The sequence below is a fragment of the Rosa rugosa genome, chromosome 4 (genome assembly GCF_958449725.1).
Source record: "Rosa rugosa chromosome 4, drRosRugo1.1, whole genome shotgun sequence".
NCBI lineage: Eukaryota > Viridiplantae > Streptophyta > Magnoliopsida > Rosales > Rosaceae > Rosa > Rosa rugosa.
The window spans coordinates 31705849-31725648 of record NC_084823.1 but is presented as its reverse complement, the minus strand read 5'-3'; the positions used below and the strand labels follow the sequence as shown (position 1 = coordinate 31725648).

Sequence of the window (19800 nt, the reverse complement as noted above, 5' to 3'; positions counted from 1 at the left end):
GTTTACATTGTATGAATCTGGTTCAAGAATGAACAAAGCATTATATTATCAAAATAATATAATCCAAAAACTGATCTGTTAGCTTAAAAACTTTTGGAAAAAAAAAAAAACAAAGTACAACAAAAAGATGAGAGTAATTAAGGGTTTCTTTGTCTATATGAACGACTGATTCCTGAATCTTGCCTTGTACAGCGGCATTTACAATGACTTCTCCACGTGTGTTTATAAGTTGTTTGATCTGTTTAAGGATTTTCGAAACAGAATGCTCTTATGCTGGATAACATACTGCAAGCCTTTGATCTGTTTCAACAGTGTCAAATTAGAGAGTTTCATAAGGCAAGTAATCAGAGCAGAATGATTAACAGATAGATCTGGAGATAACAAAGCCTGGTAAGAAAACATGCCTGAGTATCAAGCTCTTCCTCAGCTTCTTCTTAGCTTTGGCAATTTCAATGTGCTCTTCCTGCAGAATAAAAGAAAAAACCATTAAATATAAAAGCGAAATTGAATAACTTGTTTCTTTGTTCAACTATGAGTAATGAAAAAATATATTCTTACGTTAAGTCTTGAATTGCATTACGACAACCAGGCAAATAAATATATGGCTAAGCTATGGATACTGATATATATTCTTACCCTTTGAAAGATTTGAATGCTTAAAACCAAGGGAAGATGTTTTCAGTTCCCTCCTTCACCCTCTCTTCCATTTTGGCACTCCCTGCCAACAAAGAAGCATTTTTAAATTGATGTCCTTCAGCAACATCGGGTGACTGTATCTACAAATTCAAAAGTAATAATGAGTTTTCCCCTTGGCAGAACATAGGCAAAACTATGGACATTAAGAACATAATCAAAACATGGTTGATAGTGGGCATGTTAGATTGACACGAAAGATAGCCTCATGCAACATGAAAACAGATCAAGACATTAATTAGGTCTCATATATGATCATATCATGGCATGCTTTAGTTCTACAACAGAAATTGAAAACTGAAATTACCAGAATGGAAGGCTTTCCAGTTGCCAAAATCTCATAGCAAGTCATTGCACCAGCTCATGAAATGATTAAGTCTGTAGCTGCATATGCCAAATCCATTTATGCATGAGCCTTTGATATGCAGAGTCAGATCAGATTCAACGAAAAACATGGACACATCTTGGCAAATGTAGAAGATAAAGTAAATCTACTATCTCTGACTCGTATCATTTATCAGACTTAAAAAAAAAAAAAAAAAAAAAGATAATGCTAACCACTACTATTGGACCTCAAAAGAATGTTGCGAAAGTTATTGGCATGATTCCTAAATGGATTACTTTTCCAGTCTTTCCAAGCTTATACTCCTAATGAACACATTAGTTTGCCTGCCTAAGTTATGGAAACATAAGGATGCAACATGTTTAAGTCTTCAAGCAACATAATTGCAGTAAAAAAGAATCTAATCACGAACCAATATATGTGAAAAAAAAAAAAAAATTGAAGGCAACAGTGTGTTTTTCAAATGAACCCACACTCCAAGAATCCCATTTTCAGCAATAAAATATCTGGAAGTGGCAGAGGACATTTTTTACCAAGCCATTCAATTAAGCTAACCCTAAACTCGGTCCGCAGCTGCCTGTAGGGTCAGGTGATCTTTCCACTACCCTTTTCTAGTAACATTTACATATTTTAAAAAAATGTAATTAGGTTTAGCTTTAAGTAACAATTAAATACAAATGCAAGTGTCTCATAGTAAATATCAATAGGCATGAAAGAAGATATCTAACGTTTTCATCTTCCTCAGGTAACTTTTGCACTTCATCGGGACATAAGCTCAATTTTCAAATGTCTATTGTTTAAAATCCTAATATCTACAGCTGCCATAAAATTTAGATTAAGCAGATTACGCCTAAAGCTTTAAAATTAGATTATTCAATCAAATTGGTTAACATCGATTGGCATTGATCCTCAAATATCTAATATTTAAAACACTAATGTCTAAAGCTGCCATAAAATTTACAGTAAGCAAGTTATGCCTAAACCTTTAAAATAACTATGATTCAAAACGTCTCAAGCTCTGTCTCTGGTGTTTACCAATTTCAAAGTTTTGATTAGATGACGGCTCATTTTTGTTCTCTATGAGGATTATTGTCATTGTTTATCTGTAGCTCGGGGTTTAGGTGATACGTCCCCCCCGATGCAAAATTTTACTATTAATATAATAAATGGAACCGGGCGTGGGGCTGAGCCTCCCAGCTAGGCTGGGTTCCAAACCCCATTCAAAAAAAAAAAAAAAAAGCAGAAACAATTCTCAATCTCTATTAAAATCTTAAAACAAAAACCAACTTTAAAATCATAAACTCACAAATCAAGGAAATTCAATAAACTGCTAAACACCAAAAACATGACTTGAAACCTCTCCGATCAATCATCAACAACCCAAACCAGCAGACAAACAAAACCCCAAAACGCACAAACCCATATCAATTCAAAACCACCAACAACAAAAGATCCAATCCAAAACCAAAGAACCCAGTCTGAAACCAAATACCATTATCGGTGACAAAAGAACCCAAACAAAATTCTTACCATTCAACGAAAGAAAGAATGCGAACCAAGCAAAAAATATGATCAACACAAAACACCAAAGCTCAATACCTCTCTCTTTCTGCCTGCAACAATGATGGATCAAATTTCTCTCTCATTCAGAAGCGCTCTCTGTCTCTCTATCCCGAGATCGTTCAAACACTCTCGGTCTGACGCTCTCTGTCTCGCTATCTCTCGATCATTCTAAATTGACCACACAAAAAGAAAAGGAAAAAAAAAAAAAATTCATAGTCGGTGTATTCCCAACAGCAATTGTAATTTGTATAAGAAGCCAGGGGCCAAACCGTCATTTCATCCCCCGAGTGAACAGTTAGGAATAGTAAACTCAGCTTTAGATATATGTATAATTTGTCCTTTGCATTATAATTTGTACTCCTCGACGAAACTTTACTTGTGTTTGCATCGTGAACTGACACCCACTTGTAAGTCCTCTTGTTGCTCGATACCCTCAATAATGATACCAAAATTTGAAAACACATATCATTTAGGCCTCGTTTGGTTCACGGAAAGGAAAGTAATTCCTTTGTTTTTCCCGTGGGAAGGGAAATGAAATTTCCCAACAACTTTCTATTCCGATGTTTTGTAACGTAAGAAAAGTTATCAGGAAAGTTGTTAAAAAGTTGGTAAATAATGTAGTAAAAAAATATGTTGTGAGTAATAAATGCAAGGAAAAAAGAGGGGGAAAGTGATTCCTTTGGGGTTTGGAATGAACCACTTTCCCCCTTATTTTCTCTTCCTTCAGGAAATGGTTTCCTTTCCTTTTGCATCCCAAACGTAGGAAAGGAAAAAGTTTCCTTTCCTGATGCTTACTTTCCGCGAACCAAACTGAGTTTTGCCCTCTTGTGGGGATAAACGTATCTATTCTACGAGTTTGTCTACGGTATACATCAAGTAAACAAACTCGATATCTATGTATATTGGCTTCATCAATTGATAGACTTAGTCTAATTTGGAGCTAATCTACGATGATAGGGAGTTGGTCTGTTGTTTTAGGGAGTTAATTTACATTTGATGTATCAATACGTTAATGTATTCTAAAATTTTCTTTGTTCTAGAGTTATAATGAGAAATTTTATTCACACATATACCAAATTACTTAATGCACACCCCCATTTTTTAAAACTTTTTTTAATACATTTTTACCCCTTTTTGATAAGAAAAATGCTAGAGATCCAATTTTTTTTTACCAAACTTACATACCAAATGACATGGCAACTGCCATATCATCACTTCGTAATTTCCACTTGTCTCCAATAATTGCTTTTAGTTTGTATTATTATTATTTTCTTAACAAATAAAAAACATTGTTTTGAAAACCTAAAGCCACCATTACTGGTACATTCCCAGATAATTAATCCACTTGATTTAGAAGGAGACTAAAATTTCCTTGAAGTGAGTGAAAACCATTGCAATACCCAGTGAGATCAGTCTCCTTTTAGATCTAATTATCCCAAATGTGGTTTTCACGTTATCTCTTCCTATTGGAGGCAATCCAAATTGAGGAGTACGTTGTATCAAAGATGGATGATGATGGCTTGTGATTGTAGGGTTGAGTATTAGATTGTGGGGAATTTGATTATTTGATTGCAGGGCATATTTAGTTCTTCATCTTCTTCGTTTGGCCAATTAGAGATTTAATTCACAATATTATTTCTAATAATTTTTTCCTTGAAGACTTAATTTCATAAATACACATAGAAAATTATCTAGTCACAAGTGATTACATGGCAGTTGCCATGTCATTTGGGATACAATTTGGGTATAATAATTTGGGATCCCTAGCACTGCTCTTTTGATAAAGATGAACAAAAAGAAAACTACAAAAAAACAAAAACAAAATAAAGAAAATAAAAACTTTGACCTAGAACTGGAGATGATCAGGACGACCAAGATTCTACATTCAATAATAACACAACTAATTTATCCATGCACTCAACAAACTTCTCATACTCTATTCAAGTTTTTTTTTTTTCATGGATTTGATTGGTTGAAGTAACAAATTCAATCTGAATATCAAGCTTTTGATTTTCTTTACATATTTAGGACTCCAAGTGGTCTACGGTCTACAAGCGTCCTGGTGATTTCAACTTTCTCATGGTACATTACTTAATTGAAAATCTTGGAGGTTAAATGATTGGGAAATTAATATTAAAAAAAAAATCTTCTCTCATTTTGTCTCCATTGATTGTTTGCTGAGTTTCATTTGATTGCCAATTTCCTTCGATTTGATTTCACTTGGAGGATGGTGGTATGGGTCATAGAGGTGAGACCGTGAGAAATATTAGGGTGCAAGATTGAGGAGCAGCTTGCTTGGGTTCAATCTGGCAGAAGGAAGAAGATGATGGATTTAAGGAGTGTGTATTAAGTAAAATAAAGAGGGCATAAGAGGAAGTTTGGGGAAAAAATTTGGACAAAAAAATTTATGAGGTGTGTATTAAGTATATAAGGGTGTATGTATAAAATTTCTCAGCTACAAATTGTTGCTGTATACTATTTAATTTGCTTGTGAACTAATTCATCCTTATTTTCATTTTCTTTTTGTACCTTTTTTGTCATTAACTCAATTATATTCCCCAATGCAAAATGGTTCTTGGAGTTTTTGTTCTTGATTCTTTATGGGGACAATGTACAAATAATCCCCGATTGAGCACACAAAAGTGAAGACAACTTCTGTAAATGCATCTAATTCTTGGTTATATTAGATTGCACACCTTAATTTGATTTTTGTTTTGCACATACAGCTACACAGGAGAAAGGAAACAATTGGTACGTAGTACTGCAAGTTTGGTATATTACTTTACATGTAGAATAAAGTAACGAGCAAGATACCTATATGGAAGGTACACACAGTATAAGAATTAGCTATATAAAATGTTAAAGAAATAATCACACAAATGCTTTAGAACTAGGAAAGGAAGATACCAAAACCTTCCCTACCAATTAGAACTAAGAACCTCTTCATGTTATTTCCTCGTTTCCTTCCCAAACTGCCTCATCCCAAAACTCATTACTTACTCCCATCATAAAAACTGGCAAAATACCCAGAAACCACTCTTGCCCTATGTTACCAGTATTAGATTTAGTCCTAAATGCCGAGAAAACTAATCCATGGTCCACAGAGAGGCACACACCCTTTGGTTTGGTTTGCAGCCGTCATCTGCACCATCATCTCTATTTCTGTGATCATTGCGGGCATCGTGGTTTTCGTGGGCTACATGGTCATCCACCCCAGGGTACCCTTCATCAAGGTCACCACAGCACACCTTGACAAGTTTGAAAGCGATGCGACGAGCCTGCTAGACACTGCAATCACCATTGTTGTGAGGGCTGAGAATGACAACACCAAGGCGCATGCAAGCTTCTCGGACACGAGCTTCACTCTCAGCTTCCAAGGGATGAACATAGCAAAGTTAGTGGCGTACCCTTTTGAGGTGAGGAAGAATAGTTCTGTGGATTTTAACTATGTGGTGGAGTCCTCGTCCATACCATTGAGTTCTGAGCAGGTGGATCAAGTGGACAATTCTTTGAAGAGAGATAGAATCAGTTTCGATTTGAAGGGGAAAGTTAGAGCAAGGTGGAGAGTACTCAGAGTAGGGCTGCTTCGATCAGTTGGGATCTGGGGTCATTTGAACTGTCGACTTAACTTTCATGCATTGAATGGGAGCTACATATACTCACCTTGTAGCTCCAGGGCTAAGTAATTAATTTGTCCATCATTTACTTATTTTTATTATGATATTCTTAAACAACTTTCACTTAATTTATGTACACAAGTGAGATTGAGGTCGAGGTTGAGAGTCTCCTCCATAGCTGTGTTCGTAAGTATCTGTTCTTGTTCCTCTTCTTCAATCTTCCATCATTTTATCTTCTACTCCGTTTCTTTTCGTGTTCAGCATTAGCGCGATAAAGCTAATTGGCATAAGTGATTTTCGCACACATGTAATTATCATATTTTTGTACTTATGTCTAAAATCTAACATTCAAAATAAATAAATAAATAAATAAAAATAAAAGGAGACATGTCATGTTGAAAAGGGGATGGAAACTTACCTACCATAATTAGATATAGTTTCTTCATGGTTAAGTATAATTTCTATAATCTCTTAAACTATCGGTGTTATTGTGATCGTCGAGATCAATTATGGCCACAAGAGCACAAAACACATTTGAAGTTCTTTAGCCAAAAAGAAAAAAAAAAAGAAAACTTTTAGACGAAGCTTTCGTTTGTGCAATGAATCAGTCCCATGACCATGGCAATCGTGCAAATTAAGCATGAAATGAAGCTAAAAGAGCCACCTAGAAGCAACTAGAGATCCCTAAAAATCTATACCATAAAGGAAGAAGTTCCTTTTTCTTTATTGTGCTTTTCTTATTGTCTTTTAGTTCTTGGTCTATTCTTCAATGCGTTACTAAGAATTTATTTTCAACGTGAACCTCACCGTATCCGATTACGATACCTCATCGTATTATCCATAACTAAATTCGTGTTTTTTCTAGTTACTGTTTTCGTTTCGGAAACAAAAAGACTTGTACCATCGTGATCAATTATAAAGGTACCACATGCACTTATGCATTCAAAATACGTATAAGTATCAAATTACCAACATTTCCAAAATACACACCGACTTGCGGTCAAAGTACTTGATTCATATTCTTATTCATAAACCAACATCTCACTATATTCAAACTCGAATGTTTTATTTTTTATTTTTTAGGAGAAAATATGTTTTTTTTTTCCAACAACTTCTTTATACCTATATATATTTTAGAGAAAGTGAAGAGAGAATAAATTTTTTTATATATATTCAAAGTCAAGCTCATACTTCTTATTCTGAGGATTTGTTTTTTTTTTTTTTTTTTTTGAGAAGAAACGACAATTTTATTGAAGCGAAGAGATTAAGTATATTCTCCAGAAATAATCTCTTCTAGAAAGGGAGGTGTAGAAGTAAAAACAACATTGCACGGCCTATTACATAATGCCCAACGAGCAAGAGAATGAGCAGCAGTATTCCCTTCTCGATACAAGTGTGAGAAAGTACTTCCAGGCAGTTGAGAAAAGAGGGCCAAAACATCCTCATAAACAACTCGGAGCTGAATAAAAGAATCTTGGATCGAATGCATAGCTTGTACTAACAATAAGGAGTCTGATTCTAGACGAACTGGACCCAAACCCTGGTCAAGAACCAGCTTGCAAGCTACTCTACCAGCTAGTGCCTCCACATGAGCAGGAGAAAAAACCTTATCAAAACTAATGGCCATCCCACAAATAAAAGAACCATTTGAATCATGTACCACAATTCCTGCATCACCAGAATGAGAGTGCATATCAAAAGCTCCATCCATGCAAACACTTAACCAACCAACAGAAGGCTTCGTCCAGACATGCTTATTGCGTGGGACCTTGGGGGGTGAAATATTTGCGTGAAGATAATTGGCATGCCAAACTTGAGCCCTAAGTAGGAGAGATCGAGGCTCACAATGTCTATTCTCCCACACTTTATCATTCCTTGCTTTCCACAAAAACCACAGTTTCACCAAAAGACGGCAAAACAATGAGTGAGGTAATTTCTCCATACAATAATTCAACCATTCCTTAAGAGAAAGTGAGGGAGAAAAACCCAACATACCAGACAAGTGATGAGTCATCTTCTTTGCAATAGGACAATAATGAAAAATATGAAGTGGGGTTTCTTCCTCATTTTCACATAAAGGGCAAAAAAGCTCCACTTCCACCTACTTCTTAACTAGATTAGATCTAGTAGGGAGAAAATCTTGACAAGCTTTCCATAAACAAAGTTTCACTTTACCCGGCACCTTGCACTTCCAAAACTTCTTCCAAAAAGTATCAATAAGCTGATGAGGAGAGGAGCTAGAAGTAGCCATGACTGGGAGGATCAAACTGTCTCTAGCCACAACATAAGCACTACTCACTGAAAAAACTCCCTTACTATCATAATGCCAAATCAGTTTATCCTCAGGACATCTAGAACTCAAAGGGATTGAGCTAATAACCTCCACATCCTCACTAGGGAATAAACTCTCCAATAAAGGGACATTCCAATAGCCATTAGCCACATCAATAAGCTGATGAACATACCTCAAAGTAGTAGGGCTCCTAAGTGGTAGCAAGGGCCGAAACCCATGAGGCCTAGGCATCCACCTGTCCTCCCAAATAGCAATTGTAGCACCATTTCCAACTTGCCATCTTGAGCCTAGTTCAACCACTTGCCTTGCAACTAAAATGCTTCTCCAAGAATAAGAAGGAGCTCCCCCCAAAGAAGCCTCCCAATAAGTTTTGGAATGAAAATAACGTGCCTTGTAGAGCCTCCCCACAAGTGAGTTTGGATTTTCTATAATTCTCCAAGCTTGTTTGGCCAACATGGCTAGATTAAAAACATAAATATTACGAAAACCCAACCCTCCTCGGTCCTTTGGGGCACACATATTATTCCAAGAGCTCCAATGAATTTTTCTCCCATTCGTTGAGTCACCCCACCAAAAATTGGCACACATTTGCTGCAGCTCATTGCAAAAAGTTTGAGGTAATAAAAAGCAACTCATAGCATAGTTTGGAAGAGATTGAGCCACCACTTTCAGCAATAACTCATTTCCCGCACCACTTAAAAATTTTCCTTTCTACCCCGCTAGCCTCTTCCTCAATCTATCCTTCAAATCACTACTAGAATTATGCCATCAGACATCACCACTATTAAATCGGTCGGAATTGCACGCGAAGTAAAAAATACATCCTAACATCGGTTTATGAAATATCGATTTCTATTGTGATTATAAACATCGGTCGTTAAATTAACTGATGTGTAAAGTCTCGTTCAAAAATTTTGAAAAAACGCGGAGGGACTAACTTAAAAAGTTTGAGAAACGCGGGGGTTTAAAATTTTAATTTCCCCCAACACTTAGTCATTTTGTCCGAAACTTTCGAACCCTAATTGATACTCTCACTTTGACTGCCTCCTTTTCCAACCTCAGCTCCTTCTCCAACCTGACTCACGCTCCCGACCTCAGCTCGTTCTCCGACTTGACTCGCGCCCTCGACCACAGCTCGGAGCCTGGAGCCGCCTCGAGCTCTTTCTCCGACCGCCACTAGCGTAGGTCCTCTCTCTCTCTTCTCTGCACCACCAATACTGATTTTCTCTCTCTTCTAATATGACACTGGCTCGGGCGAGCCCACTGTTAAACAGGTCCGGTTTCGAATTCGCTACTCACAAGGTTGGGTTCTCGGCATCGAGGGGATCTTCAACATTTGGGGCATTTTTGTTGCGGTGTATGGTTTTGTGAATCTCAGGACTTGCAAGAATTGCAAAACCCAGTTCGATCCATCTCAACAACATGTAGATCTCAGCAAATTACCTCAGGCTTGCCGTGCGCTCTAGTTCTTAGACCCCTTCTTGTTTTGGGTTGGTTGATTGTAAAGTATGAACCTTTTTTTTTTCGACTAGGCTAAAGTATGAATCTTTTGGGTTCCTCTGACTTGTTTACATTGATTTTTTTATTATCTAGATTATATGTAATCTGAGGTAGTGGAACGCGTTTTCAAACACTTTTGGGGGGCCTTTATTAGCTAGCAACTAGTACTAGTACACGTTTTTTTATCTTTACTCATCTGCTGCCTTTTCAACTCTGGTTTTTGGAGATAAAGTTTTAGTGTTTTGGTTGTGTTATTGTTTTGTTAATTGGGTTTGCTTTGATTTTGAGAAAGATGAAGGATGAGTGGAGGTTCAATCGGTTTAGAGACCCTTTGGGGGTTGTGGGTGTGGTGGTTGTGTGGGGATCCGTTGTGTGGTTGCTGTTTCAGAATCTGAGCTTGTGTTGGTCTTTGAATGATGAAGGTAATGGAGTTTGAGTTACTGGGTTTTTAGTGTTTTGGTGTTTGATGCTTTGGTTCTTGGGGAAGTGAAGGTTTAGTGCTTTGCTTTGGTTCTCAAGATTTCACACCGCTCATTTTGGATCCTTCTCAGCAACATGTAGATCCATTACCTCTGACTATACATGCGATAATACCAGCTGCAAGAGGGCTTTTCATAGCATATGTCTCGTGGACTGGTTGCGTTCCATTACCACAACAAGGCAGTATGTTAAGGCTTTTGTATCACTGTCATCTTTCCACTGGTTATTGCACTGAATATATTATAGCTTTACTTGCTTTGATATTTTGTAACAGAAATTGTAGGTTTAGAATGTATAATTATCTAGCATACTCATGAGTCATGGCTTGAACTTGACATTAACATTCAATGACTTGGTGCATTTCCAGTTTTCCACAATATCATAAAGGAAAAACATATAGGTATCCTAAAAGGAACTGTAAGGGACATATAGAATAGCTTCTTAACCTGTTCTCATTAGTACTGCCTCCATTACTTCTTAAGCTGCTTCAAACAATCTCTTCAATTGACCATGACAATTAGTGTAATGATTTGAAAATATTGACATTGAGAATTGTTTGGGTTGCATCTGTCAGTCATGTCAAGTCAAAACCTACAGTGGTGAACATAGGATTCCTTTTATGGTTACTAAATAATTTTATTTTATTTATTTATTTATTTTTTGTACTTGCATTACAGGTCATTTGATGTTTTATTTGGAAGTTGTCCATACTATTTAGAACCAGTTGCAGTGAAAATCAATAGTGTGAAGAAGTAAACTAGGTCTTCCAGACCTGCTAATCAAGGATCTTGTGATGTGCTCCTTTCCTGCTTAAAGTCTAGAGGTGGTCAATTCCTTGCCCATACTTGGATTAATGTCCTTTTTACGGTAAATTTTGTAGCACTAAGGAAATTTAAAGACTAAATACTGGAAAATCCTACTTTTATATTGATACAGACAAGCAGACCAGTAGACCATAAACCATTGGGTTGAAGTTGAACCATTGTGTAATGGAGCCAACCACATTTTCCCCGAGGTACATTGGCAAAAGGAGAACCTGCTGCTGTGATGTCCCATTACGGGTTTAGGTAAGTTAGAGTCCAGTACTTTTGGATAGTTTGATTTTTCGCATGTTGAATTTCTTTACTGAAAGAAGGTACTGTCGCTCAACCCCTATGGCATAGCTCAATCCCTATGGCATAGATTTCAGAATTCGTTGTCTTAATCATGCAATTCGACGCTTCCATGCTTCAATTGGATTCGTTCTCATGTTTTTTAAGGTTCAATTCTGATTGTGAAAAGAATTTTTTCTGGTTTGGGTGGGTTTGTTGGTCTCAGAGAGCACCAAAGATTGCTGCGGAAACTTGGTTGCGGCGAGAGATCAAAGAGCTTTTGAAAAAGGCAAGCTCCTTATCACAGTGAGTAGTTTGTTGTTAATCAAAGTCTATGTTTCACCATAGGTAACATTCTGATCTAGGCTTGCACATCAGTTTTAAATAGTGCTCCGTTTTGTAGTTATGTTTTGGGATCGAATCATTTTTTGGTCTGCTCTATGGGCATCAGTCGCTCTAGAGTTTAGACATTACTTCTTATCAGCCCTAGCCCTATCATAAGATTGGAAAACTGCTATTACTTTGACTAATGTCGTTATCTTGAAGTGTTTTTTTTCCTTGTTACTGTTGAGTGTTTTTTTTTCCTTGTTACTGTTGAGTGTTTCTAGGCTTAATTGAGGACTTCTTGTCCTCTATCATTGTTTGGCTCTCATGAGATATAATTTACTGATCTAACATGGAGAGTAATTTTCTAGCTGCTAGTCCCCAAATTGCCAAAAGTGGTAGTTCTTTCTTTTGGCCCTCTACAATTATATTTGTTCAACAGACAAGCTTATATTTTGTTATGTGCAATTTTACTGTATCTGGTTTCCTGATTGAAGACTAATGAATAGGAAAATCCTTACAATTACCATATTGAAGTTGTTTTGCGTGTATCTATCTTTTGTTGTTGGGTGGTAGTATCCGTTGATGAATTTTATATCAAAACTCATTGTAAATTATTGTGTTGTGCAGAGATGGTTAAAACATCATCACAACTTGGGACGAAAACAGCAAAGCTGAAGACCAGAAAGGCTGAAGAAGCGAAACAGAATAAGATAGATAAGATCTACAACTGATACAAAGATTCATCTGTGATGAATGATAGTAATGGTAATAGCTATAAAATGTTCATGATAGTCAGTGGTGCAAGTGGAATTTAACAGGAAACATTGCATTTCCATGTTTGTCTATACTCTCTTTTGCAGGCTTCTCTGGTGCAAAGTTGGAAGATCTTCAAGAATTTTTAGACAATATGAACTATCCATATGATTTCTTCAGTCTTGCAGCGCACCCAATTCGCACCTTTTTGTGGTAGATGAAGTGACTACAGCAATTGTGAATAAAACTGCAATAGTAATTGCTAGGCTAGCCTTGTAGTAGGTTAATTGGGGTTTTATTTTACCTATTTTGTGAACCGTCAAGGATAATGATTTTGGACATAATACTCCAATATTCAAATTACTTTCGTCAAATATAGATTGCCTTTTATAGCAGCAGCTACATATTTTGTGGACATCATTTTCATCTAAATAACATGATGTCTATATATAAAGTTTAAATCAGTTATAACTATAAAAAAAGATGTCTATTAAGAGAAATATATCAATTTCAAAATAAAAATCGATGTCCCATTAACCACAAGAGATCGAATTACTATGTTGAAACCGATGTGCCACAAACTAGTGCACATCGTGTTTTAGATAGAGATCGATGTCTAGTACAAGTATTGTCATCGGTGAAGACAAGAAAACCGATGTGTGAAACAATATTAGTCATCGTTTTTAAATAAATAACGATGTTAAAATGCATAGTTGGGCTGTAGGATCTATATTTCTATAAGCATTAAAGGCAAAAAGATGAGGGTTTAACAATATATAAACATACAAATTTGTTATCATTTAAACGTATTTACATCGATTTATAATGAAGAACCGATGTATATAATGATACCAGACATCGGCTAAAAACCGATGTCTGGATTTTCCGGACCTTTCTCATCACCCACTAAGACATCGGTCGGAATTCTTTTTCTCATCGGTTTTTGGCCGATGTCTAAGGCCATAATTCTAGTAGTGAATATGAGAAAGTATCCTTCTTGGAGCGCCCCACAAGAGTAGGCAACCCAAGATATTTTTCATGGTACGGCACCAAATCAACACCCAATAAATCCGCTAAATCCTGCTGCCCTTCTAGTGATAAATTACGACAAAAACAAACACTACTCTTCCCAAAATTAATCAACTGACCTGAAGCATTAGCATACACTTCAAGAACTCCCTTGATCTGAATACAACTGGCAGTAGTAGTCTCGGCAAAGAGAAAACTATCATCTGCAAATAAGAGATAATGAAGAACCGGGGCCCTTCTACATATCTTAATCCCCACTAGAGAGCCATTATTGTGCATCCTTTGAATGAGTGAGGAAAACCATTCGGTACATAAAAGGAACAAATAGGGAGAAAGAGGGTCTCCTTGCCTGAGGTTGAGTCTGCCATCGTATCATTTTGAAAACCATTCGCCATCGCCGTCCCATCCACCACAAGCCAGCTATCCACCACATCCCTACTATTCCGCCGATTCCGATACCTTCGCCTTGTTCAGTGATGAAAATAAAAATGGGTGCCAACTTGAACTCTTGTTCCGATACCATTATGAGGATTTGTTTAGTAAAGAATATCACTTACTTTCCCAACTTGAACTCTTTTTTAAAGAAGAAGAACTATTTTGGGCTCAGAGAGCCAAAACTAAATGGCTTCAATTAGGGGATAAAAATAACAAATTTTTCACATGCAGGCAACCATTAAGAAGAAGAGGAATCAAATCTTAAGAATCAGAGATGACATAGATAATTGGACTAATAATCAAGATCAGATTTCTTCTATTCTCATTAGTTCCTTTAAAAAACGTTTTACTACCTCTATTAGTCCATCTAAAGAGGCGATGACATATTTCCTTTCTTTTATTGATCCTTGCATCTCTGATCAAGATAATAGAAATCTAGTGGCTCCTGTTGTAATGGAGGAAGTTTATCAAGTTGTTCATAGTATTGGATCCTTGAAAGCACCTGGACCGGATGGTCTACATGCAGTCTTCTACCATTCCTATTGGAATCAGGTAAGAGAACCTTTGTTCAAACTTGTGTCAGATTTTTTCACACATAATATTGATCTTTCCCTGATTAATAGAACTAACATAGTTCTTATCCCAAAGACTGAGAATCCTGAAACTGTTAATCATTACAGGCCTATTAGTTTGTGTAATGTTGCTTATAAGGTCATTACTAAAATTATGATTTCTAGATTACGACCCTTGCTAGAAAAATGCATTTCTAATAATCAAGGGGCTTTTGCGCCAGGGAAATCAATTCATGACAATATACTTATTGCGCATGAACTCTTTTCATCTTTCAATAAGAAAAAAGGTAAGGTAGGCTATATGGCCATTAAAATAGATCTTGAGAAGGCTTATGATTTCCTATATTGGGATTACTTATTAGCTTGTTTGAAGGCTTTTGGTTTTCAGGATAAATGGATTCGTTTAATTCAAACTTGCTTAAACATTGTCTCTTATTCTATTTTGCTTAATGGATGTCCTCAAGGAGACTTTAAACCAAATCGAGGTATTCGACAAGGAGATCCTCTTTCTCCTTATTTATTTATTATTGCCATGAAACCTTTCATAAGAACTCTTAATCATCTTACTACTAGCTCTAGAAATCAGGTTGGGATTTTAATATCTTCACATGGTTTCAAAGTTTCTAACCTTATGTTTGCCGATGATTGCCTTATTTTTGCTAAGGCTACTCATTCAGCTGCTAAGAATATTCTTAATACTTTAAGTCTTTTTTTTGAAGCTTCAGGCCAGCAAATAAATGATCATAAATCAACTATTTATTTTTCTAATAATATTTCTGCCTCTATTAAGAGAGATATCTCTAATTGTCTTAGAATTAAACAAAAGTCGTCTATTGGTAAGTACTTGGGAGTTCAAAATATTGTTTGTTGGAAGGACCCTCTGAATATGAATGATCTTATTGTTAAGGTGCAGAAGAAACTTGCAGGATGGAAGTCTCATACTCTTTCAAGGGTAGGTAAGTTAACTCTTTTAAAAGCTAATCTGTATGGAATGCCAAATCACATTATGTTGTGATTTAAATGCCCAAAATCCCTTACTGATCAATTAAATAAGGAATTTAGATCCTTCTTTTGGGGTAATTCACATCCTCATGTTGATTGTAATCAAGTTTGTTTACCTGAGTCAAATGGTGATCTAGGCATCAGACAACCTCATATTTTTAATAAAGCTGCCCTTGCTAAACTAGGATGGAAATTTTTAACTCAACCAGATAATTGGTGGGTGCAGCTAGTTACTCAGAAATATCTTAATCATAGACACTTTCTTGTTGCCCAGAAAAAAATCTCAAATTCTTTAGCTTGAAAAGGTATTTTTGATGCTAGAGATATTCTAACTGAAGGAATGGGATGGATAGTTGGTGATGGCCGTTCTATTTTATTCTAGTCTTTTAATTGGGTACTGCCTTTTCCTTTATTTTTACTGATTCCAGAACATCAAAGATGCCACATAGATTGGTCTCTTACAGTTGATCATTTTATACAGAACATGTCTTGGAATAAGAATGCTCTTTTAAATATTCTTCCTCAAGATATTGTTAATGAAATTATAGCTCTTCCTTTGCCTATTCATCCTATTCTAGATACTTTTGTTTGGGGACCTTCAGGTTCAGGTAAATTTACTATTAAAAGTGCATCTTGGATTCAGACTCAGCAGATTCCTAATAATTCTAGAACACCGCTTTTAAATAAGATGTGGAAGTTAAATATCCCCCCTAAAGTAAAATTTTTTTGCTTGGACTTCACTTAGGAATGGTCTTAAAACTAAAGATAGAGTTTCCAGTTATAATCAGCATATTTCGCCAATTTTTTCTCTTTGCTCTAATGGTGTTAAATCAGTTGATCACATATTCATGGATTGCCAGTTTGCAATACAGGTTTGGTCTAGAACTCTTAATCTCAAGCCTTTTAATTGGAATAATTCCTTCATTTCTTGGATTGAGTATATAAGTAATGTTGTTGATTGTAGAGAACATCTTTCTTCCATATTAATGATTGTTTGGTCGATTTGAAACGCTAGGAATAAATTAATTTTTCAGAATTTACGTATTACTCCTCATCAATGTTTCTGTCAGGCTGTATTGTTGGGTTCAAATTATGTTTCAGCAAATCCTAAGAACATAAATCCCAAAGTTTCTAAATATTTTCATATTAAGTGGCAACCACCTAATACAAATCAAGTTAAATTAAACTTTGATGGGTTTGTTAGAAATGGAAATGCTACTATTGCATATGTTATTAGGAATGCGGATGACAATCCTTTATTTGTTGCAAATAGGAAGTTGGGGAAGACTAATGCTCTTGTTGCAGAAGCGACTGCTTTATGGGATGGTTTACACATTGCTTTTCTTCATCAACATAATCATATTTCAGTTGAAGGTGATTCCAAGCTGCTTGTTGACTGTATTCAAGGAAGATGCGTCTTTCCATGGCGAATTTAGCTTCTGGTCTAGGATATAAGGCAGTTGGCTCAACAATTCGATTCGATCGTTTTCAGGCATATTTATCGGGAAGCAAATTTTGTTGCAGATCATCTAGCTTCTATGGCTCATAGTTCTCATAATACTTCTGTTTGGTTCATGTTTACCCCTTACTGTGTCCCCAGCATTCCATTTGGATCAGCTGGGAGAGGGTGTTAGTAGAGGTTTTGTCATTTAGTTTCTTGTATTTCTTTTTTGTCATAAAAAAAACTCCAAAATTATAGGGAATCACATTTTTGGAAGGTTTTATTTTATTCTCTCTTCTCCTCTTCAAATTATATTAATTTTATCATTAATTATTTGATTATATTTTTTAAGTTTTAAAAATATTATCACACTTAATAGTTAATAATAAATTTCAGAGAATATGATAGAGAATCTGTTGGAATCACCGAATAAAAATTCATAGAGTTTTAACTTTTGAGTCCATATAATAGAGATTGTATAGAGAACCTATTGGAGATGCTCTAAGACCCAAGTTTAGGCGAGTAGATTGCAGCCCCAGAAATGAGCATACAAGTTCAAGTATAAATGGCAGCCTCAAATGGTGAAATTATGCGAACTTAAGTTATGTAAGAGACTCTCTCTCTCTCTCTCTCTCTCTCTCTCTCTCTCTCTCTCTCTCTCTCTCTCTCTCTCTCTCTCTCTCTCTCTCTCTCTCTTTCTACTGCTACCCTAGCTGTCAAGGCTAGACCTCAATTTTTCCAACTCCCTTGTTCTGATCTCCTCTTCCCCTCGTTCTTTCCTCTTCTCCTCCCTAGCTCACTCACAACTTCATCTTATCTCTCTCTGTCTATTATATTCATTTTCAACCCATGTTTCTATTGGGACTGTGCCTTTATTTATTTATATATATTTTTTGGATGCCCTTTTAGCCTCTCACTTCCTGTCAATCAAAATTACAGCGGTCGATGACATTGCCGCCTGAATGGTGGCAGAGCTGTCTATCTTGGGTGATCGAGCCCCACCATAACTTGATGTGGAAGAGGATAAGGGGGCCGACATCTTCATTGTTGCGCGGCTGGTATCAGTCGATTAGGAGGTGCTCCACCCATATAGGTTTATGTCGATTATCTCCAATATCTTGCTGATTTCTTGGAAGGTGGCTATACTAGAACAACCCAATGGGTGATTCCTCTACTAGTTCAAGGATCTGACTGACAAATAGAGGGTCCTAGCTAGAGAAAGACCCATGTATCTACTAGTTTGCAGGTAGTGCTCAACGATTATAATGACATTGACAATATCTAGCAAGTTCCACTTAATCTGTTGCTAGTCCAGGTGGAGGTGCAAAGGGTTCCACCGTCATTCATGTTGTCATGCCCCGATTTTCAAGCACAATTAATAAACAACAACAAACACAAATACTCCAGGCGTGATGGTTCCGACATCAATACAATATACCTGAATTTTTTTTCTTTAAAGAACAAGTAAACCAAGATGCCATAAACCCAAAATGTCAATACATACCCATTCTTTAGAGTCATATATTACATTACACTAAGTTTACAAATTAAACTAAAATAACAATTCAACAGGTAATCAACCCCACCATACACACTTCACAGCGGAAAACTAACAAGTGTGCACAACAAATTAGTTTCTAAACTCACAACTACAACGGTAAGGAACCATGGCTCCATCACACTATAACTTGTAGGATAGATTCCTATACTATTGAATAGTCCATTGCATTGAAACAACAAACCAGGTAAGCTTATGAAAGCTCGTGTGAGTAAACTCAATACAACAGAGAAGAAGCACATGCTTAAGTCATCTCAACCTAACGAAATCGATATGCAATTTTCATGACAACTAACATCAAGTTCATATCCTACAATATCATGTAAGTTAACTCAAAACTAAAATCTACATGCTCTGACTCTCAACTCATGCGTCTAATTTCACAAAACTTCAACTAAACAATCAAACTCAAATAACGTGTTAAAACATTTAAAATCCCAATAATTCAAAATCATCATCCATTTATCTCAACCGAATAATTGTCACCTCAGTGACCTTTCAAAATCATTGAAATCTCAACAACCACTTCTCGAAAAATGTAAAGCACTCATAATTTAAAGTAAAAAGTAATCCCTGCATATGAATTAGTTTAGGAGATTACATTAAAATTAAATCAAAAGAAGTCATAGTAATCTCTGCATATCGTTTAGTTTAGGAGATTATATTAAAACCAATCAATTCAGAAAACAGTATTCCCTGCATATAATTTAGTTTAGGAGATTACTAAAGAAAACAAGCAATTCATTAATAGAAATAAACTAGAAGAAAATCAATACACGTTCATCTACTGATAACACCAAACACCACATCAACAAGCTCAACAATAATCCATATCCTTTTCATAACAATTGTCACACATATCACCACACTGGTTCCGCCACACAGGTGTCACCATACAAGTCCTACTATACCACATTCTATTTATTTAATCATACACCATACTGGTTCCGCCAGACAGGTCCTACTACACCACACTCTATTTATTTAATCACACAACTCAAAATGCATAGCCAAATCTCAAAATCACAATAAAACTGATCGCCTCAAAATATTGTTTCCTTAACTCCAACAACCTCAAAACCATAACGAAAACATTTTCCAAA

At 36.1% G+C, this 19800-nt stretch overlaps 1 protein-coding gene and 2 long non-coding RNA genes across 3 annotated transcripts; 2 read left to right on the top strand and 1 right to left on the bottom strand.

Annotated features, from left to right (window-relative positions):
• Nucleotides 1-403: 403 nt before the first annotated feature.
• LOC133706659 (uncharacterized) lies at nucleotides 404-2777 on the bottom strand. The gene is made up of 4 exons (XR_009844657.1): nucleotides 2636-2777; nucleotides 1001-1077; nucleotides 637-776; nucleotides 404-463 (listed from the first exon to the last, which is right to left on the bottom strand). It is a non-coding gene; the product is annotated as an uncharacterized LOC133706659 (long non-coding RNA).
• Nucleotides 2778-5297: 2520 nt separating this feature from the next.
• On the top strand, nucleotides 5298-6344 carry LOC133746163 (uncharacterized). The gene has a single exon (XM_062174320.1). The coding sequence runs from the start codon at nucleotides 5674-5676 to the stop codon at nucleotides 6283-6285; it is 612 nt and encodes a 203-aa protein (XP_062030304.1). The 5' UTR covers nucleotides 5298-5673; the 3' UTR covers nucleotides 6286-6344.
• Nucleotides 6345-10392: 4048 nt separating this feature from the next.
• On the top strand, nucleotides 10393-13028 carry LOC133741863 (uncharacterized). The gene is made up of 6 exons (XR_009862191.1): nucleotides 10393-10672; nucleotides 11167-11312; nucleotides 11426-11556; nucleotides 11807-11886; nucleotides 12535-12672; nucleotides 12768-13028. It is a non-coding gene; the product is annotated as an uncharacterized LOC133741863 (long non-coding RNA).
• Nucleotides 13029-19800: the final 6772 nt, after the last annotated feature.